General features: G+C 36.8%; 2 protein-coding genes across 4 annotated transcripts; both read left to right on the top strand.

Moving 5' to 3' along the window:
* Positions 1–1752: 1752 nt before the first annotated feature.
* Positions 1753–12972, top strand: LOC126761339 (isocitrate dehydrogenase [NADP] cytoplasmic). Of its 2 annotated transcripts, none has more exons than XM_050477403.1 (2): positions 1753–1989; positions 11534–12972. In XM_050477403.1, exon 2 carries the CDS (start codon positions 11534–11536, stop codon positions 12764–12766), a length of 1233 nt encoding a protein of 410 aa, XP_050333360.1. In that variant the 5' UTR covers positions 1753–1989; the 3' UTR covers positions 12767–12972. The 2 variants fall into 2 exon arrangements, with proteins under 2 accessions (XP_050333360.1, XP_050333359.1); XM_050477402.1 differs by lacking the exon at positions 1753–1989 and adding an exon at positions 7360–7730.
* A 1407-nt stretch (positions 12973–14379) lies between these two features.
* Positions 14380–21694, top strand: LOC126761389 (uncharacterized). Of its 2 annotated transcripts, XM_050477502.1 has the most exons (10): positions 14381–14807; positions 14881–15238; positions 15315–15716; positions 18555–18923; positions 18984–19337; positions 19497–19808; positions 19957–20104; positions 20162–20274; positions 20428–20632; positions 20736–21694. In XM_050477502.1, the coding sequence occupies exons 1-10, from the start codon at positions 14592–14594 to the stop codon at positions 21304–21306; spliced, it is 3048 nt and encodes a 1015-aa protein (XP_050333459.1). In that variant the 5' UTR covers positions 14381–14591; the 3' UTR covers positions 21307–21694. The 2 variants fall into 2 exon arrangements, with proteins under 2 accessions (XP_050333460.1, XP_050333459.1); XM_050477503.1 differs by lacking the exon at positions 20736–21694 and having other exon boundaries at positions 14380–14807; positions 19943–20104; positions 20428–20517.
* Positions 21695–23526: the final 1832 nt, after the last annotated feature.

Genomic DNA, 23526 nt, shown 5'->3' on the forward strand with positions numbered 1-23526 from the left:
GGCAGCTACATATATGCTATAGTGATCCGATCTGAACAATTTCTTCCGATATTACATTATTTCTATGAACAATAACTCACACCAAATTTCGGGAAGATACGTTGTCAAATGTGAAAGTTTTTCATACAAGAACTTGATTCCGATCGTTCAGTTTGTATGACAGCTATATGTTATAGTGGTCCGATATCGACAGTTCCGACAAATGAGCAGCTTCTTGAAAAGAAAATGACGTTTGCAAAATTTCAAAACGATATCTTAAAAACTGAGGGACTAGTTCGTATATATACAGACAGACAAACAGACTGACGGACAGACGGACAGACAGACAGACGGACATGGCTAAATCGACTCAACTCAACATACTGATTCAGTACAGTACTGAGGTCTCCGACGCTTCCTTCTGGGTGTTACAAACTTCGTGACAAACTTAATATACCCTGTTCAGGGTATAAAAATCAATACAAACGATATATTCCTTTGCTTGCAGGGTATATTTCTGTGGGTATATTTATTTCATCTGCATACAGGTTCCATTTAAAATTTAAATTTTAAATTCAAACGTTCCACAAAACCGGAAGAAAATAATGTTGCATAATTATAGGCTCTGACTACACACATCCAAACACTTCTTTCTCAACTTTTTCTTATCAGCTGTATTTATATTTTTGTATCTACATTTCACCAAAATACAGAATTAAATTTAGAACATGAAGCTAGATCAAACAAAAATTTAGAAACTCTTTGGTGAAAGCGTCATTTTGCCATTATTTTAGATTGTTTTTGTTTACTTAGTGAATTTCTAAAATTATGGTATATTCCCGCAATTTGTTGCGCAGATAATACAAGACTTTCTTTGCTAATGGTTGATTATAGCTCCTAAAACTAATAGATTTGAATATTGTTTGTTATGTGTATCAAGCTGACCAGCACGACGAGTCGAATTGTTTCGGCATGTAGATGGATTTGAAAAAAGTTAAAGTAGTAGTGTTTCTATCTTCAATAAAACACTTATTCAAATGCTTCTTGGGACTTTTTTACTATAGACAATTAGTCAAGATATCGAAACAAAACAAATAGGACTCTCTCAACAAACAAATGTACCGTATAGGAATATGTTCATACCTCCTGTTGACTGTATGTCAAAAATATCCGTAAATTTGCGATAAAATCAGCCCAGACTTCTTCTAGTCACAAAAATCCAATATAATGCATAAATGGATTAATTTTTAATAGACCATTTGCATTGAGTTTGCTAAGGGCAGTTCCAATCTGTTTCATTTTGTTTTAATATGCTCAATATAATGATTTTCGTACTACCGATTCACCTTATGCATAATATAAAGAGGTAGATATAATAATCAAATTAAAATCTTTCATATACTATAAAAAATATATAGTCTTGGCTTATTTATAATAAAAGTGCACAGTAGCCACCTTTGACAGGCGAAATCTTTTATCTACACAATTAAGCGTACTCCAAATAAACTAATAAACAGAAAACGGTTGTATAGAAACTATTATTATTAAATGTGTTGGCCCTAATTTTGAGTCAACTCACTTTTTGTAAATGAGTGTGTTATAACTTTGGAAAAAGCTCAAGCTTTAAACCTTCCAAATGCAACCCTGACATGCAACCGTATATCAGCACATATGCATTGATTGTGTGTAGCCAATTTTATCACAGACATTGTTAGTGTTGTTGCTTTTAGTTCTCAATCCATTCAGGTTTTTGTTTGTGTTTTTTTCATTTTCTGCGGGCATCGGCTGATTTCTACCCAACACGCAGTTCAGAATTTGAGTACACTTTTCAGTTGTTCAGTGTTTTTATATCAATTGTCGCGAGTGGTTGAGTTACTTTGAAAGCTTTGCCATATTGACAAGTAGTGCAAACATAGTATACATTTCAGCCGGTGTCCATCAGAGTTAACTAACATACAAAAGTATCCTAGTGATTTCGCTTATTAGATTAAACCAAGTAAATAAAGAAAGGTGAGTGTTGACAATAACTGATGGTATGTATGTATAGGTGCATACACAGTAATTGGCGTGTGCAAAGGTGTTTTATCTTCTATATCTGAATTTTGTTTGCTAAATCATTATTTGCACATACGAAGGTAAATATTAACACACACCTACCTTTAAATACTCATATTCACACACTCTCAGACATGCTTATCTGGTGAAATAAGGTAAAGGAAGAGGCATTGTGGCCTGGTCCAAGTTACGTAGATGTAGATATGTATATATGTATGCGTGATATTGCGAAAAATGCACTTGCATATAAACATAATTACATAAACACACATACATACACACGTACTGTAAGTAATTTTGACCTGGATGCAATTTTAAGAGTCGCTTAACAATTTAATTAATTTTGAATGCATATACTTGATATTTGACCCAAAGTGTGTTGGTTAATTCGCCGGCAGGTGGGATCAATGTTCAACTGCCACGTCTCTCCAAGCTCAATGCATGCATAAATACAGTCGTGCATAGTACAATGTATGCAAATGCATTTGGACGTCCACAAACACGCGTAGTCCCAATATAGAATGTAATTCGAGTTTAACAAGTTTCACTTTTTTAAGGGACTCAATGCGCTCCCAAAATATAAACAGACATTAGCATATTAAATTTTTCTCTTATGAATCAATTAAACTGAATTATTTTTAAATTATTGCCTTTATATTTATAAGTACATGTGTTTGTTAGTAAAAATTGTTATTTCTGCAGACACACCCTAGTTTCCAGACAGTTAAGTTATTTGTTTTAATTTTCCATAATGCATTTTGAATATAAAATGTACCGGTACATTTTTATTTTCATTTAAGTGTAAAAATGCATTGGTGCTCTCTTCAAACAAATCACAACAGTAAATACCGTTTACCATCCACAAATTCACTGAGAAAGAAAACTTAAAGCTAGAGAGCTTATAAAGATATGAGAAAATGTTAAGATAACCAGAGCGAAACTACTTAGGTTTTGGTTAGGAAAAGTAAGTGCTTAGTTAATGAATAATGAGATGTTTACTGTATTTAGAAAAAAAAATTAAATTTCTTGAAGAAGATCCAGACTGCTCACACAATAACTTGATTAACATCTTAAGGGAACCGAGCAAAAATAGATTTTGGTCAGAAAGAATAAGTTTTTAGTCAATGAATATGGAGATGTTCACTATATTTTTTTATACAAAAAAATTAAATTTCTTGAAAAAAATCCAGACTGTTCACATATTAACTTCAATATAACTATGTATTTATATTCGATTTTAAAACACACGTCTATTAAAGGAAACAGAGCGAAAATATGATTTGCCAATGAAGATTCATTCTTACTAAAAGAAAAAAATATTTTATTTATTTTCTGTTACTAAAACCTTATACACATGTATATATGTATGTATGTATGTACTTCTATACTTTATTGGACCTTGAAATGTATGCAACGATTAAAATACAAATTTATCTATACATAAGGGTATTATATTTTTCAGCAACTTAACATAAGGCGGTCAAGCCTCCGAGTGCCTGATAAGATTGTATATTATGTACCTATGTCTATCTAAAATATTAATTGAAAAATATTTCACATAGCGACTAGCAGTGTTAGATGTATTTAGGTAATGGCATACATACATATGTACATACAAAGACAAATTTTAAAAAATAATAACAAAAATCTCTCATCACTTCCAAAACCCATTCGTCACTAATCTTTAATCGCAATTGTTACGAAATATTTCACGCGCTTTTGATTTCTTTCCGAACCAAGCTTAATTGCTCAGTCACTGCAGGCGCTTCCTGTGAATGTAGACAACCACTGATAAGATGAAGATTCCACTTGCGAATAAATTAGCAAACAAATATTTAACAGATTTGCTTATGTCACACATTTATTTTGTGTCACAACTTTATAGCCGTGGAATATATTCGCATATATGTTTTAAAATAAAACCCATTAAAACTTGTAATCTATTAGGGGCTTCATATATAGGGATTAATTATAGTCTCATAATGTTACAAGTTACAAAGAACCGAGAAAAATTGAGAATTGCAATTGCGTAAACTTTTTTTTTTGTAAACAAGTGTAATGATTTTATGATTTTACGTTGAGTTATAACAAGTTGTGAGTCCCCTATATGTATGTATATATTTTATTAACTATAAAATTAACATTTGTACTAAAAATTTTTTTTATTTAAAATAAATAAGTCAATAAAATGTCATTAAACTTTCAAAAAGCGTTCCAAACGCATAATTATAATCAAATATAATACCTAATTTTTAATATAGATACATATGTATATGTGAGGCACAACATTTTTCAAAAGCAATACATTCCACATAGTTGATTTCTGAAACGAGTGGAATTTCGCTCACCAGCAAATCAGTGTTGCCGTTTTATGCAAAAAGTATCAAAGTGCAAAAAGTATTTGTGACAAACTGTTACTTGATATGAAATATTTTGCTTTCAGCGAAATTAATATTTTTTATAAAAAAATATATAAACAAATTCAGAAAATTCTGCCTTAAATGATACCTTAAAAATATCATCATTGCATAAATTAAGCGCTTATTGTAAATAATAGTTTATGAGACTCTGTGAAACCCCTGATTGTAAAAGATTTATAGTTTGCATGATTAAAAAAACATACTTCTGATTTAGGCCCTTTTGAGTTCTTTATTTTTTGTTGGAGTATTTGTAATAGTACTAGTATTAATTGTAATCTTAAGCCACAAGTTACCTATGCAGTCTATAACAATTAGTAAAGTATTTGCATCTTATAATAAGAAAATTATTTACTTATAAATAGCCTCAAGAAATAAAAAACAACAAATATTATTAAGTAAATGCTGATATACATATGTACATATGTACATAAATATTTTCATTTTATTCTAAGAATGTTGACTTACAAATTAATGCTTAAATACTCAAAAACTATTAAATAAATAAATAATAAATGTACACATTTTCGCTCTTTTCCATAAAACATACCAAACGTAACGGCAACACTTCAACCCATCTATCTGCTCAGTGAAATATATTGCATGTATGTGTGTGTTAGGTAGGTTCTCAATTGTAGCCAAGTCGGAGAAGATGGATATGTGTCGTGTCGTTGGGACGTAAGCAGTTTATATAGTACATCGCATATTAAAGCCGGCAAGTGTTGTGATAGTGCTTGCTATCTGATAAATTAAATGTGTTCAAGAGGTGTTGTGGTATTATTTAGTGATATTTTTTGCGAAACCGTTCTCTGATAAAGAGGCAAATAATCAAAATACTTGCTGCATGTTTTTATGCGCTTACCTAGACAAAAAAATATTATATACGTATGTATGTTTGTATATATGTATGTAGGTTCTAACGAGAACTTTGTACCAATGTATTTGTGTACAAATATTTGTATGCAGATACAATACTTATGTTCGTGTGCATGTGTGCAAATAGGTGTGTTCACTTTGGCACGTATGCTTATAAGATATTAGTTTGGAGTAAATATTTGGGTACTTCAAATTAATTGTGTTGGAGGGAAATTAGTTGCGGAACAAATTTTAAATTAAAATCTACAATTACTATGCAATCGATACTAGTTATTGTATTTAGGTGGCCATGTTATCATTTAATTAGCTCTCGAAACACTTTTCATAAGCACATTTTGGGAATATTCTTTTTATCTCTTCGATCGATAAAAATCACACGGAGCCAAATCTGGTAAATACGATGGTATTCATTGCTTTTTTGGCTTTAAATTCAATCATAATCGTATTTTTTTTTTGAAAAAAATTGAGCTTTATCGAGACGAGTCGAGCAAGAACGCGTCGCAAACCCAAAACATCCACCAAAATCATTCGGACGGACTCGGGAGAGATCTCGAGATCTCTTGCCATCTCTCTAACACTTGTCTGACGATTTTCAAGCACCATATCTTTCACTTTTTTAATATTTTCCTCAGTTGAAGAAATCTAAGGTCGTCCAGAACAAGGCATTCTTCAACGATCTCTCGACTGTTTGGTTAGAAACACAAAATATGAAACAATAACTTTCGTCGATATTATTATTCATTGTGAAAATCGCAACGCTGAGGTGTACCGACTCAAGCATATTTGGTATAGTAATTAAGGACAGTCCTACCAACTTCAAGAAAAATATATATTAATTATAGACCGGCCACGTCGATTTCATCAATTTGCGGAAAAAAGTTGGCCAACATCGTGCTACAACGCTCGCTATTGATTGTAGGAGGAAATGCTCCTGTCTCCTTTCAAAAGAAATAAGACCCGTTGATGCCGCCATACCACAATCCGGATCAAACGGTCAATTTTTGAGGATGCAATTGCTTTTCTTGAGCCACACGAAGGCTTAAACCACCTCAACAGCGACAATTTCGTTTGTTGGCGAAACCAAAAGCCGAAAATTGGCCTCATCTGGGAAAATGATTTTTCGATTAAAGTTTTTAAACGTTTGATTCGAGAACTTGAATTTGCATAATAATCGGGAACAATTTCCAAGCGTTGTATCAAATCAAAAGGTGACATGATGAAATGCCAAACCTTACTGAACACTCTGTCAAAGTTTTACACAAATCCGTAAATAAACTTGGCCGACACGAGCTGTCAAAATCATGTAATCCCTATTGGTAACCGCTGTATTATACCATCGTCAACGATTTACACAGGAAAGCCAAATTAATAATTATTTTTTCGATTTTTGTTTTAGTTTGACTAAAAACTTTAAATTGATATTGTGTAGGACATTAACATGAAAAAGTTTAGTTTACCAAATGGAAAAAAATCGTAGATAAAAGTTAAAAAGTGCCTATAATACCTTAGAGCCGCTCACTAGATTAATTTGTATTATACAGAACTCTTTCAAAATAAAGTTTAAACACAAAATACAGAGTACCTATAACATTGCACTAGATTAGAGCTATAAAGTGTGCACACATACTCGCACACGTAATTTTACAATGGAGCTGAAGCAATATTGAAATGTGTTTGCATGTAAACAAATCTATATTCGTACATTTGTATGTGCATCGATTACTTATCAGTATAATAAAATAATAACATTGCGGTCTCTGAAGCTCTTAGAAAGTTGGGCCCAGCTTGTGTCAGGTTTTTGGGGCCCTCAGTTGTTTTTTTTTTTGCCCAGTTAATGGTTCTTAATGAAAAGTTTTTAGTAGAAAGACAAAGAATTTGTTGTCATAATTTCTTGCATTGTCTTATAGCAAATGCATACAAAACATACATATATACACACATACATATGATTCCATCGAACATGTGCCGCGCGAACCGTTGTACCGTTGTCACGCACAAGCAAACACTGCCATAACAGGCTTATCAGTTCACTTCTAGTAAAAATAAAAACAAATGCTGACCGTCTGAAGCACTCTGCCCATTGCATAATGCCTCAACAGCCACTTACAAAGAGCGTACAATAATAATTCTCGTATTACCAATTCATTGTGTAAAAAGTTCGTGTTAAGATCATTACAAGTTTCCGTTAAAAGTGTGATAATTGCAAAAAGAAATACTCACAGTTGAACAAAACAATTTATTCAACAAAGCAAAGGATAAAGTCAATAAAAGAAAGAAATAATAAACGCTGCAGATATAAATATTTGTAAATATTTCACCAAAATGCACTCTTTACGTTACGCTCGTTCATACACTCCAACATTTTTGCGAGCTTTTACCGCTGCCATCTCGAACAACGCTGGGGTAAGGCAAGTTTTCAATGAAAAACAAAGAAAAAATGTTAGAATTTTCAAAAATGTATTAATTCATATATTACATCGAACATATCAGAGTGGGTCATCGTAATAAGACGAAGTTGTTAGCGTTCGTTTAAAACAAAATAATTATTTAATTTCTGTTGTAAATAAATAGTGATTTAATAAAATGTATGTACTACCATGGAAATTAGTTAGAATGTGATTATACTACATATACAGCGTCGAAAAAGTAAACCATTAGCTGGCAAGCAAACATAAATATTCAACTAATTATACACAATTCATACTGTTTCTAAGTGTCTGTGTTATTACCATACATATATGATAATAGGAACCGAATCACATATCATATCCAAATTTACTATAAAAGCTTGCACGGAAAAAATTAAGTTAAATATATTTCTTAAGGTATATTTTTCAAATAATATGAATATCATAATTTTTTACAGTAGAAACAACCGCCCTTTGATTTTGCAATATTAAAAGAAGTTGGTTCGTGGAGTAGTTAGGTAAGGTAGTAGTCTGGTAACTTGGGTTCAAAAAATCGAAAAAAATTTTCTTGCTTAATTTGAAAGTACAATGCCTTGAGAATATACTGTGAAAATTTCAGTCAGAAATTCGAAATATTTCGGGAGTTATAACGAATTTCCTAGAGCGCCTCGGAGTCCTCTCTCTCGGAGTTGTTGAACTTTAATCGCGTTTTTCTCAAAACATTGTTTTTCTGGTCGGCCCGGGTCCTAACTTTTTTTCTACTGAACCGATTGCTTTCAAATTTTAACAGGCTCTTCTACACACTTATAGTTCTTGTCGGTACTAACCAGAATTTTGTTCACCTCTAATTTTTTATTTTACAACCTTTTCTTTGCTATAATAAAAGGACTTTTTTTTCAAAGTCAGCTATTTTGTTATTTACCCTTGAAATTTAACTTCAGTAGTTCCGACCAGAATGAAATGTCTATAGATTAAGAATAAACAAGAATATTTGATTTCAGATAACATTAAGAGCCAAAATCACCCGGGCCAACCACGTGCATTTTTTTTTTTTGAGGTTCCAACTTCGAGTGACAATAATAATAGTAATAAAGTATTAAATTTTTTCAAATACATTTTTTTTATATTTTCAATATGTAAATAAAAACACTCTAAATATTCAAGATAATTCATTTTTATTTTCCTATAAAAAACCACCCTCCAAAGAAGTCATGAAAATAGGCATAAGTTACCAGACTACTACCATAAGCCTCTCTGTAATTGATTTTCCTTCCTCATAAGTTAATTTATACTACCCTTACAAGTAAGCATGGTTCGAGAACTTTACGTTTGTGTCATGTCGAACATTTATTTTCCATTGACTAACAATTTTGTGTATGAGTTCTAACGGGTTTTTCAATAGAGACGTTACAAGAGTAGACCGATAGAGACAGCAAACGTCGCCATATTTTTTTTTCTGCTCTTTTGACATTTCTCTTCAGTAAGATTTGCCATTTCATCATGGAAAGATATACGATCCAACAAGAGTCGAAATTATTAAAATTTACTACCGAATTTCGGGGTCAGTGGCCTCAACTTTAAAAGCGCTACGTCCAATTTATGGTCGTCATAATCGTTCTGTCAGATCAGCAATCGATCGTCTAGTGTAAAAATTTGAATACACAAGCACACTACAAAATGTTAACAGTGAGACAAAGAAGTGCCTGTAGTGTCGAAAATATTGCTACCGCTAGCGCGTCAATTGAGGAAAACCCAAATTCGTCTCTCACAAGTCGTTCTCAAGCGTTGGGCATCTCTGTAACGTCGTTGTGGCAAATTTGAGGAAAAGATCTTGGCCTACATCCTTACAAGATCAAATTGACGTAACAATTGAAGCCGCTTGACCAGTATGGTCGTATGTTCGTGAATTGAGCTGAGCAACAACTTGAAAATGATCCGGATTTTCATCGAAAAATCATCTTCAGCGTTTAAGCTCATTTCTGGCTGAATGACTTCGTCAATATTATTGGTCAGGCTGAAATCGACGCATACTCTATGAGTCACCATTGCATTCCGAAAATTTACAATTTGGTGCGGTTTATGGGCCGGCGGCGGCATTGAGCCGTACTTCTTCCGTGATGATCAAGATCGACACGTTACTGTGTGTGGGAATCACCTTGGACAATATGTGGTGTCACAATCGATTTATTGTTTAGTTTGGTGAACGTATTATCTCACGAAATGACCCAGTCAGTTGGCCGCCTCGGTCGTGCAATTTGACGCCGTTAGACTATTTCCAGTCGGGCTACGTCAACCTATGATCTGTGCCAACAAGCCATACAACGATTGATGAACCTAGTACAAATATCGAACGCGAAATTGCAGCAGTATCGGCCGGTTTATACTTAAAAACCGTCGAAATTAGGTTCAGCGTCTGGACATTAAATTTTCAAGAAGAAATAAAACACATATACTTTAATGTTATGGCAAAGAATTTAGCTTAGTTAAGAGTTTGCCAATATACATACATACATATTCAAATGTTAGTTCGGTCAAATGGTCGCCGCGGCTGGTTGAATAAATGACAGCAGAAAGATCCAATTTTCGGCCACTTTTTCCGACAGTTGGGGTAGTGTGTCAGCAATAACTCGCCATTCTCAGCGTCAATCATCTCGAGCTCGATCTCGATCTGCGTAGACGAACGACTTCACATAACCCCAAAAAATAGTCCAGCGGTGTTAAATCGCATGATCATGGAGGCTTACGAAGCGAGACAATGTGCTCAGGAATAGTTTCCTTCAATAAATTGATTTTTTCGTTGGCTGTGCGGCAAGTAGCCGCGTCTTGTTAGAACCAAAGGTCGTCCACATCAACATTCTCCAATTCAAACTCGTAAAAGTTATTAATCGTGGCTCTATAGCTAACTTCATTTTTTAAAAAATATGGACCAATGATTCCGCCTCTAGAGTAATCCAAACAGTGATTTTTTGAGAATGTAACGACGTCTTAACAAAAGCTTGTGGATTATGGTCATCCCAAATGCGACGATTTTGTTTATTAACTTATCCATTCCACCAAAAGTAAGTCTCATTTCTCGTGAAACCTCTTTTAGGTCCGTTTTGTTAGAACCAAAGGTCGTCCACATCAACATTTTCCAATTCAAGTTCCCAAAGATGTTAATCATGGCTCTATAGCTTCATTTTTTTTTTTAGAAAAATGGACCAAAGATTCCTTCTGTCCGTAGTGCAATCCAAACAGTGATTTTTGAAGATATAAATAACGGCTCTATACAATAGCTTGTCGATTATGATCATCTTAAATGCGATGATTTTGTTTATTAACTTATCCATTCCACCAAAAGTAAGTCTCATTTCTCGTGAAACCCCTTTTAGGTCCCATTTGAAAACGTTGTTCCAGAGTGAGTCTGGTCATAATAAAATGGCAATGCAAACTGAGTATAACTGAAGTAATAACTGTCAAAAAGGCGAACTTTGAAAGAAGTATTGCCTAATTGAAAACCACACGTTTAAACTGAACAGGGTCCATATCGTTAGTAATCTTTATTTAATTTTCTATAGAAGCCAAGTTTTGAAATATGTGTCTAAGAATTTTTCAATTCAACGCGATAATACCTAATCCGGGTTCAATAGAAATTTTCTAAGAAGGGATAATAAGTTAAGTTAGTATGTAAGATCTTATAAAGATAATTTTCTTCAAAAGATATGAAGTATTAAATAAATTATGTCATATGTTTATATTTAAACATTTTTCCAGTACCACTTCCATAAATTATTAACAATTTTATTTTTCATCTTTCAGATGGCCAACAAAATTCGCGCTGGTCCCGTTGTGGACATTCTCGGCGATGAAATGACCCGCATTATTTGGTCCTCGATTAAGGACAAATTAATTTTGCCTTTCCTCGACATCGAGTTGCATACCTACGATCTTGGCATGGAATATCGTGACAAAACTGAAGATCAGGTCACAATCGATTGCGCTGAAGCGATTAAGAAATACAACGTGGGTATTAAGTGTGCCACCATCACTCCCGATGAGAAACGTGTGGAGGAATTCAACCTGAAGAAAATGTGGAAATCACCCAATGGCACCATACGTAACATTCTTGGCGGCACTGTTTTCCGTGAAGCTATCGTCTGCAAGAATATTCCACGCTTGGTTTCTGGTTGGGAGAAGCCTATTGTTATTGGCCGTCACGCGCACGGTGATCAGTACAAAGCTACAGATTTTGTAGTACCTGGTGCTGGTACATTGACTCTCACTTTCAAGCCAAGCGATGGTGGTGAAACCATTTCACATGAAGTATACCAATATAAAGGCTCTGGCGTCGCCATGGGTATGTTCAATACAGACGATTCCATTGTTGATTTCGCGCACGCTTCTATGAAGTATGCGATATCACGAAAACTTCCTCTCTACTTGAGCACAAAAAATACCATTTTGAAGAAGTATGATGGCCGTTTCAAGGATATATTCCAAGATATCTACGACAAGCAATACAAGAAGGAATTCGAGGCGCAAGGTATCTGGTATGAGCATCGTCTGATCGACGATATGGTTGCGTATTGCATGAAATCAGAGGGCGGTTTTGTTTGGGCCTGCAAGAACTACGACGGTGATGTACAATCCGACTCAGTTGCTCAAGGTTTCGGCTCACTCGGTTTAATGACATCCGTACTAATTTGCCCAGATGGTAAGACTGTCGAGTCGGAGGCGGCACATGGTACAGTGACACGTCACTATCGTATGTACCAACAAGGCAAAGAAACCTCAACCAACCCCATCGCATCGATCTTCGCTTGGACCAGAGGCTTGTTGCATCGTGCACAATTGGACAATAATGAAAGCCTGAAGCAGTTTGCCGAAACGCTTGAGAAGGTGTGCGTAGATACCATCGAATCGGGTAGCATGACCAAAGATTTGGCAATCTGCATCAAGGGCATGAATAATGTGCAGCGTAGCGATTACTTGGAAACATTCGAATTTATGGATAAGCTAGCAGAGAATCTGCAAAAAGCACTTGCGAAGTGACTACCTGATACAGAGCTGCGTTATGCAAACGAAAGCCGTTCGCATCTATAAGATGCAAGTGATGGTTTTGTGGAATGTAAATGTGAAACTTAATAATGTTTATGCCCAGTGTGTTATATATTTTTTCACATCACTAAATTGTTTACAACTTCAAAAGATCAATAAATGCTTTTATATTCAATAAATGTATGTAGTACTTTGAACAAGTGGTTTTATTTAGACGTCGGTATCTCACATTTTCAACTTGTAGCTGGATATCATCATACAACAACGGCGGAAAAGTTTTTTTATTTTAACTCGAAAAGATGACATGAGTTCCACAGAGATACCAATGATGTAAGCTCACTCAATTTTCTATTTTTCTCATTAGTGCTGGTAGCGTCTTTTCGATACCAAAAATTCTTCTTTACTGGCGTAGACATCGGTTACGCGGTTATAGCCAAGTTAACAGTAGCACGCCAGTTGTTTCTTCTTTTCGCAATGTGACGCCAACTGGAGATTTTAAGCCAGGTCCTTCTCCACCTGATCTTTCCAACGGAGTGGAGGTCTTCCTCTTCCTCTGCTTCCCCCAGCGGGTACTGCGTTGAATACTCTCAGAGCTGGCGAGTTTTCGTCCATTGGGACGACATGACCTAGCCAGCTTAGCCGCTATCTCTTAATTCGCTGAACTACGCCAATGTCGTCGTATACCTCGTACAGCTCATCGTTCCACCGACTGCGATATTCGCCGTTACCAATGCGCAAAGGGCCATAAATCTTCCGAAAACTCGTAACGCCGACTCATCAGATGTGGTCATCGACCATGCGTCTGGACCATATAGCAAGACGGGGATTATGAGTGACTTGTAGAGTTTGGTCCTTGTTCATCGAGAGAGCACTTGGACTTCAAGGACGGAGTCATGAGTAGAAGTTCACGCAAGTGAGGAAAGTTCTCTGAGCACCTTTCACTTGGAAGTGACCAGAAAAGATTCACATGGCTCAAGCAGCTCACGACTCCGATCATAAATCAAGTATCCTCTGGGTAGCCAAAAAACATCTGTTTGAAGGCGAAACATCCTTACCCAGTGTTGTGGCTGTGTTTGAGAGCCGCCACGTAAAAAACGACCCCAATTAAAAGGAAACAACAACCTCGGATGGGAGAGCTGCCTTTTGACTGTATTCTAGTTACGTTTATTACTCTATAACAAGAATAGAGATATTTTGTTTGTGGTGCGATCTCTTGGCTAAGTGTGAACTTTTCCGCCACCGTAGTATATTGATAACATTTGTATATAAATGTGAATCCATAGCATTTTATGTGTAGGATTTTAAATTCTTTGAAATTTTGCCTAAGTAATAGTCTACCAGTCGTGAAATTCCGTCTCCCACATACAGTGCTGAGTTCCAAACGATGTCGGGAATTCATGTTTAAGCGAATGCGAATATGTATTCCCCACCCGCTGCAGTACATTCCAAAAGGTCTTTAACCCATCGGAAGACAAATGCAGTAGTAGTAGTTCTACATTTTCATTTTACTTTTTAAAATTTGTACTGTCCAGTGCGCGCTGACAGGCGCTTCTAGGGCTTCTATTGAACTGTGGAAAAACTAAAACTTATTAGATTTGCAGAGGTGCTAGTTTTAGTCTTTCGGTAATATCCAAACGTGCAAGATGCTTGCACCAATAAACGCGTGGAAAATTAAAAACAAAAGACACTAATTTAATATACCCCTCGCAAGGACCTGCATTGATTTTCAAATTCGTTATACTACAACCGCAAAAAGTATTATTTTATTTTATTTATTGAAACCTACATAAATATCTCTAAGTTGAAGTTGAGTTCGGATATGCAAAAAAGCAAACATTTATTAGCAAAATGTGTGACTTTTACATTTACCATATTGCTATTGGTGGGATATGTTTCGGTGCCGGTGAACGGGTATCCTTCGAACACGTTTCGCGATCTCGATATCTGTAATCATTGGAATGGACGTCGGCATTTTCTGGAATTGGGCGAACGTGGCGATTTGCATGCACGCAATGTGACCACATCGGCCTTCCGAGTGTGTAACTACTCCGTATCCTCTGTTTTTTTTACCAATGGATATTTTAAAATATTTCTTTTCAATATCGTAGAGCACGCTCTTCTCGCCCACAAATCCCAGCCAAATGAAGAATCGCAGTAGCACCGATATTTGGTATCAGTGTAATTTGGAGCTTGTAACCTGTGCGGAATGCGTCATCCGTATAACGTTCATTCACGTTAACTTCTCAAAAACATGCGAACGCATTGCTAATTCCGGTATTGGAAAATCCTCATTATGTCCTTGCGAACACATACAATTTTCAGAACCTCCATATGATACCACACTTTCGGGGCAGGAATTCTGCGGTGATGGCAAGGTCTTTCGCAGCAAAACGCGTACATTGTTGCTGAAATTTTTTTATCGCGCCACCAACAGTCATGTATTTTCGCTACAATATTTCTCGGAAAGTATGTGATTTAACCTCACCCAAACATTTTTTTTTAATTAAAACAAAATTATATATGCATGTGTATTCCAAATTAGGAAATGTTAAGATTGTCAGCGGCTCACCAAGACAGGCCATAATCAGCAACTACTCCAAAAATGAGCCGCATGTCATTTCAACACCTTATTTTCCAATGCCGTATCCGCGAGATTACGGCATCGAGCACATACTAACATGTGAATCGGAGAACTGTCAAGTTCGACTGGATTTTACCGACTTTCAATTAGGGCTTACTTCCACACTGGAAATATTCGATTCAAATGGCCAAATGTTGGACTCGTATACCGGTGAACATTTTCGCCCGCCCATCACTATTAGCAACGGCAAATCACTTTTACTTCAATTTCGTGGAAATGGCAATACCGGTGTTGGGTTTCGCGGTGAAATCACCTTTGTCTCATCCAAGCAATTGAAAGAAGACAGATTAGTTCCATATACAGGTAAGTTACAATGATTTTGAAAAAATTAATTAAATCACTTTGTGTGAGTGAGCGTTGCTTAAGTAAACTCTTCTAGATCTAAAGAGAAATTTAGATATTGCAGACAAAATATTCGAGTGTATTTTGGATGTAAAACGGTTTCCACTAAAATCTCTCTTAACCGTTTCTATTCGACACTAATGTGTTTTTCAATAAAAGCGCTACAAATGTTTTTTTAAATAAAACAAAAATGGGCTTGGGATGTCAATGAAATTCTTTTTTCCTGTGAAAATACATTCGATGCCATTATGTATGGAGCTCCATTTCTTTTGCTTGGCCACCACGGGCATGCTTGTAGATGCTGAAACCAGTATTCGACGGTTTTCAAGCATAAATCGGCCATAACTGCTGCAATTTCACGTTCGATATTCGTACGAAGTTCATCAATCTTCGCTGGTTTGTTGGCATAGACCATAGGCTTGACGTAGCCCAACAGGAAATAGTCTAACGGCGTCAAATTGCACGACAGAGGCGGCTAATTGACTTGGCCATTTCGTGAGATAACACGTTCACCAAACTTGGTTTTCAATAAATCGACTGTGACATTCGCTGTGATTCGCTGTGTGGCTTGTGGCGCCGTCCTGTTAGAACCACATATTGTCCAAGTCCATATCATCCAATTCGGTCCAAAAATATTGAGTTATCATTGAGCGGAAACTCACAGTAACGTGCCGGTCTTGATCAGCACTGAAGAATCTCACGACGGCGCCGGCCCATAAACCGCACCAAACCGTATCACTAAGAATACTACTCAATCAAAAGTAGCTTCCTGAGCAAATTAAACTTTACAGCGGTGACGTCAAAGTATGAACTTGTATTGTCTCTAGTATTGAAAACCAAGAGGAAAGATAATGTTAGAATATACATCTGTACTTACTTATATGTTTTATGATTATATAGTACGTAACATATGTATATCCACATACTTTTAATTACCCAATAATACCCAGCACAAACAACTTCCTTTATCACCATATTTCGTATCATATTATGTCAAGAGCTGATGACTGATGCCTCCATTGGTTTCTTAGTGGTAAAATTTTGTCTACAAAGAATCAAATCCAAAGTTATGCACTAAACTATTGCAGATAGTAATAAAAACATTTGAAGGTCTTCCATGCTATTGTTGCCTTACTTTAATTATTCGATAAAAAGAAAACATACATATACTACACATGTTAATATGAATGAGAGACACAAATAGGTGAGTACTCACAACCGTGGAGAAGAACATCGGATAGCCATGGAGAGGTTAGCATTTGACCTAAAATTAAATGTACTGAATTTCCGTGCAGGAAAATCAATGCACTCTGCTTGCTTTATTGACTTTTCTTTGCTTACGTATTTCTTTCGATTTGCGTACATAATATTATTCTTCTTCATCGGCTTTGTCGGCAATTTGGCCTTGTACCAAAGGCTTAAGTCTTACATGGCCGATGTAATTAGTTTTGTACTGGACAAAAAAATAACACGCGATTAGTACTAACAAACATAAGAATAAAGGTAAAGAAGTATGAAAGGACTAGGTTCAGGAACAGCCGAATGCCATATAATCTCAACATTTTCAAGAATTAAATGAAGGAAGTTGAAAATATAGTGTGATCCATCTCGAGGTTTCCTACTTTTTAAAGAAAAAACACAGAAACTTCAAATAATGGAAAATAATTAATATCATTCGAAAGAACATCCTTTGGCATTTATTTTTTGAAGATTAATCTTTTCAAATATGGTCCACGGCTACGTCTCAACTGATCTATACGTTGAGTCCAATTTTCGATGACTCGTTCGAGCATTTCGAATGAGTAACTGGTGAATGACACGCATGCATGTTGGTTTGCTCCAAGGCCTGAATTGAAGCGGAATTGTCCACATAGACTATAGACTTTACATATTCCCACAGAAAAAAGTCTAACGGTGTAATATCACACGATCCTTGTGCTAATCGACCGATTGATTGAAGCGATGTGTGGCCGTCGTGTTGAATCCAAACGTCGCCAATATCACGAGCTTGAATTTCAGACATCGGTTATCATGTTGCGAAAACGGTCGCTATTGATGGTTACGTTTTCATAGGTATCATTTTTGAAGAAATATGGACCGGTGGAATCATCGGAATCATATACCAAACCGTTGTTTTTTCTGGATGAAATGGCACCTCTTGGTAACACTTCGCCACAAACGCGGCAATTTTACTTGTTTAAACACCCATTGAGCCAGAAATAGGCCTCATCGCTGAACAAAATTTGGCTCGAAAACCTCGGATCTTCTTGGAACTTTTCAAGAGCCCATAGAACGAGCGATGTCGCTTGGGAAGGTCAAGCGGCTTGAGTTCTTGCACAAGCTGTATTTTGTACGATTTCAATTTAAGATATCGACGTAAAATGCTCCAAATCGTCCCATACGTCAATCTTTTCTTCTTCACTGCGTGCTGGACGTGGTCTATTCGCTCGAATATTATCCAATAATGAATGCTGAGTCTCAATATAGGTGATGGTGTTGCGAATAGTAGGTTCAGTTATTATTATCACCCGTTACTTTGAGACGTTATAAAATCGACGTTAGACATTACCCAAAATTGTCATTCACTAAAAGTAGGCAGTGTAACGACCATTGCAAACTCTTCCAACTAATCCACTTAAAAATCGGTTTAATGAAGCCTTAACCCTCCTTAAACTTCTTTAGAGAGTTGACACTTTTAGTATAACCCTTATGTGATTGAAGCTCATGTTGATAACTCATGTAGTTATTATACATTTAATATATACATATATTTAGTATATAACACGATTACCTCTTTAGACTGCGGTGGCATGGTATCTGGACCAGGTGGTGCAATCACCATGATGAATATGATTGAAAATAGCACCGACGTGAGATTCTATGACTGTATATGGATAATTAAACCCGGCAACAATTACATGATGATGAAGACACACATATCGTTGCGAGTGGAGGAATTTCATGGAATGGCTTCACGCTCCGATCTCACCATTAGACAGGGAACCACATCAGATGCAGCTGAAATAGAGAGTGTCGTTTGGCCCAATAATGGTATGAGTAAGGAAAGTCATATTGTACCGGTATTAACGGGTTACTACATACGTTTACGTGGTGTCTTCGGCATGTCATCCAAATTGGCAATATCTTATAGTGTGTTCAACTACTTAAGTAAGTAAAACTAAATTTTATTTCAATTGAATCGTTAATCGTTGTTGGTCCCTTACATAGATTGCTATATTGGATCTGAATTCCTGTGCGGCAACAACCATTGCATCTCCATTAGGTTACACTGTGATGGTTTCGATCACTGTGGCGACGGCTCAGACGAGCCAGAGTCATGTGAGGAGGATTGGGCTCATCTACAAAATGATCGCCGTTGGTATTCACATAAGCCGAACTACTATTTTCCCAAAATTGAGCAGTACCCTGACTTGAAAACAGCAACCGGAATTTTTATAATAAGCACCCTGGGCATATTTGCCGTTTTAACGGCTTGGATGGTCATATTGTATCGGATGGGAGTTAGAGCACGACATCAACGCGAGTTGCAAAACCATCTGCAAACCATCAGTGAACTTTTGGGTAAGTATTTAAAATAGTTCATATAATATAGCATATCTGAATGTACATACGTCCATCGTATTTGGAGCCATTTTCCTTTGTGTTAACAAAGTTTAATGGGGATTATTGACGTGGTTTTGTTTTACTGGGACTGATTTTAACACAATTTTCCTCCAACAGATCGACAAGAGGAGATGACACCAGATGAACCACCAAGCTATGAAGCACCACCGGATTATGAGGAGGTTATTAAGGTGGGCATGGAGCATGAGATACGTGATGCTCGACAACGACAACGTCGTCGCCATCATCACCATTGTGGGCATGCGACATGTGTACCACATACTCATGTTTGTGAGCGTCCAACAACATCGGCAGCTGCCGCAGCTCTTGCTCTCGGCGGGACAGTCGACACGGATGGAACAGCAATACCCGATGCGGAAGTATGCAATGATTTGGCCAATCGTGTACTGATGGCCACTGCGGCATGCGGTAATAATTCATGTTTTTTTTTTGACGATGCGCATATATGTACATATTAAATATCATATATGTATGCCTTTTCACAAATCATATGTCCAAAGAGCTCTTCAAAGGCTAATATTTTTTTATCCATTTAATCTAAGAATCACGTTTACAGGCGCTGCAGGCGCGTCAGAGCCGAGCTCAACTACACAGGGATGCTGTTGCTGTCAATCCGTGGGGATTCCAACGTGCCCGGCATCGCTACCCATTGGGTGTGAATTATCCCCTACCATTGGCGAGCAACCGGAGGCCACAGCCAGCTCGTAAGTATTTTTAATCTCAACAATTTATGGTATTCTTATTGCGTAATATGTCTGTAGTGCCGGAACGCCGAGTCAACTTGAGGAACGAAGTGACGAATTTCGAGATGACTCACTCAATATATCGCTCACTCTAGGCATACCACAAACAGCAATGGCTCTCAGCGAAAATAGTAAGTATTTTAATTACATAGCATAATGTATACATACATATATCCATATAAGTTAGGAGGCATTGAAGAACCACTCCGAATTGTCATTATAGTAATCGTTGACTTTAAATCCAGCGTAGAATATGATTTCATTGATCTATGATTTATCTTTAGATTCAGCTGCTTCATCTCGACCGAAGAGCACTACTAATTACAGCGAGCAAACTTATTTGAAACGTTCATGGATTGTCGTAAATAACGGTACACATAACTACAAGGTTCAACGTTTGCGTCACACTTTCTCGGTGCCCGAGTCATTCCCTTTTGATGCTTATTGCCCTGATGTACTAAACTACGGCACCAATCTGCCACATGAACGGTAAGTATGGAATTTCTGATTACTTAGACCTTATTTCAACCTTCTGGCTAAGTCCATAAAATACAATAAACGCTCACTCGAATCATCTACGTACTCTTTGTAGACACCTTTTTCTCAGCAATGCCAGCAACTTTGGTTCGGAGTTATCGCGAGATCCTTCTGCACATTGCATCAACACACGGCGACACCATCAACAGCCATATCAACCGCAATCAGCTCAGCAACAGCGGAACGCAATTTTGCAAGTTTGCAATGACGATTTGTTTAACACCACTTCCACCGATGTTTGCATCGCATCTACAACTCAAAATCAAACTCACAAAAATCCCTCAACTGATGCAGGGTATATACGGGATCATTTGCTGCGTAGCGAAACGGATAGCGACTGTGAGCGTAATGTATCTTGTTTTGGCGCAGTAAGCCATCGTATACATGCTCGACGTTCTCACGGCAGACGTCACGTGCGCAGCAAATCATTCACGAACTCTACCAGCAGCCAACAACGTCATCATCAACGGGTCGCCAGTTGTGGTGGTGGTGTAATGAGAAGAAGCTCGTCGGCCGATTTACTATTGCGTTTAAGTCCAGCCACTTCACCTAAGCAGGAATGCAATAGTACAAGTGGAAATAGACAACAACACTCAAAACATGAAGAACTGATATTTTTGATTTGAGATGTGTTCTAAAAGCAGTACATCTGGGTGTTTGAAAGTGGATATTAGATTGCAAATCTGATGCAAATTATTTTAAAAGTAAGAAGGTGACTAATGCAGGAGTTTCAGTTCGTCATTGGGATCTCTTTCAGTTTTTGGATGTGATTTAGCTAATAGTTTTATATATTATTAAATTGTTATACTCATAAATATTATTATTTATGTACATACTTACATAGTTTCCCCTGTTATATGTATTCTGTATGGTCATATCAACGCCAACGGCTTCAAATATATTCCTATGGCACTTACTTATTTATAAAACAAATATTAAATTATTGTATGTACCTAACAAGAGAAAATCGTGAAAACCAGAGAAAAAATAATACACATAATTTCATAAGTTAAATACATTATGTTTCCTTCAGACTATATTTTGGAGACCAAGAAAGGTCAAACCAGTAAACGTAAATCATTCTGCTCTCACCATTCTTCTGACAACGATCTAATTATGGATACCTTTGCATAACGTACGCAAATATTAAAAGGTGCATGAAGTTGTACCAGATTAGCTAAAGAGGTCGCATCGTTTCCATGAGAGGGGTTAGAACAGATCAACGTATCAGTCCGATTACGCATATTTTCATGCTGTAACATAAGCATGCTGGAAGATGAAGTCATGTGTAGAAGTTCACGCAAATGATGAAAGTTCTCAGATTACCATTCACTTGTGAGTGGCTAAAAACGATTATTTTACATATGACTCAAGCAGCTCACGACTTCCGGTCCTAAATATATGCATGCTGCACCTATACCAAACGCAATTTCAGACAAAGCGACTCCCTTTCGTGTGACTTCTTCAATTTACTCTTGGAGAAAATATTTCGAGCTGAAGAACTAAATAGAGAACCTTCTATAAGAGCTGTTGGCGTACGCCGATGATATTGATATCATTGGCCTTAACAGCCGCACCGTTAGCTCTCATTTCACCAGAATGGATAAGGAACCGAAGCAAATGGGTCTAGTAGTGAACGAGGGCAAGACGTCATCAAACAAACAGTCGTGGCATTCGAGACTTGCCTACCCACGGCACTGTTGACAGTCGAAGTCGTAAATAATTTCATCTATCTTGGGACCAGTATTAACAGCAACAACAATATCAGCCTCTAAATCTAACGCAAAATAAATCTTGCCAACAGGTGCTACTTCGAACTGAGTAGGCAATTGAAAAGTAAAGTCCTCTCTCAACGAACAAAGACCAAATTCGACAAGTCACTCATCATCCCCGTTCTGCTTTATGCTACAGAGGCATGGACGATGACAACATCTGATGAGTTGGCGCAGTACCTGCCGGGGGAAGCAGAGGAAAAAGAAGCCCTCCACTCCGTTGAAAAGACCAGGTGGAGAAGGACCTGGCTCCACTTGGAATCTCCAATTGACGCCAAGCAGTGAAAAGGAAGAACGACTGGCGCGGTATTGTAAACTCATCCATAACCACGTTAGCGGTTCCTACGCCAATAAAGAAGAAAACCATAAGCATGTCCATATAAGGTTAAATACCATATTTGGTTGAATATGGTCGAGTAGTTCCCGAGGTGTGAGATTTTACCTGGGTGTCACGATCATTATTTAATTTTTACACCGATTCCTATGCAACGCTTTACTATGGAATTTAATATGTTTGACGTGTACTTCAGTAGTTTCCAACACAATCTTTGTATACGTATTGAGGAGTGTCCCCACTTAATATACATATCAAGATTTTCACTCAGATCTACTTAAGCGAAACAGATCTGGACTAATACTCGGCAGCTTTTGTCATAATGATTTGGTGCTTCTAAAACAACAGAATCCAATAATAATTCATGTAAGCGATTTCTTTTCCAAAAGCCGTCATGAGCTTACTGCTTCGCCAACTTATTTAAAATAAAAAAAGGAATATACTACATCTCACGCTGGCGATCTAACATGGTTTGGATCGATAAGTTTTAAATTGACTTTACCATCATTGGAGCAAGACCTAGCAGCAGGGCAACTCCGCCCGCATTCTCCTTATCCAATCAACCACCAATACGTAAAGATCGCGAGCCCCAATTTCCCAGGTAAGCACTGACAAAGCAGTTTATACTGCAGCTGCAAAAAACAAACAAAAAAAAGACTGCGCGCCACTTAATTTCACCGATGAGGCGGTTTAAAGTGTCATCAGCAAGGTGAAATTGTCGAAATATTTTGTCCCAGACG

Source organism: Bactrocera neohumeralis, chromosome 6, assembly GCF_024586455.1.
Source record: "Bactrocera neohumeralis isolate Rockhampton chromosome 6, APGP_CSIRO_Bneo_wtdbg2-racon-allhic-juicebox.fasta_v2, whole genome shotgun sequence".
Lineage (NCBI taxonomy): Eukaryota > Metazoa > Arthropoda > Insecta > Diptera > Tephritidae > Bactrocera > Bactrocera neohumeralis.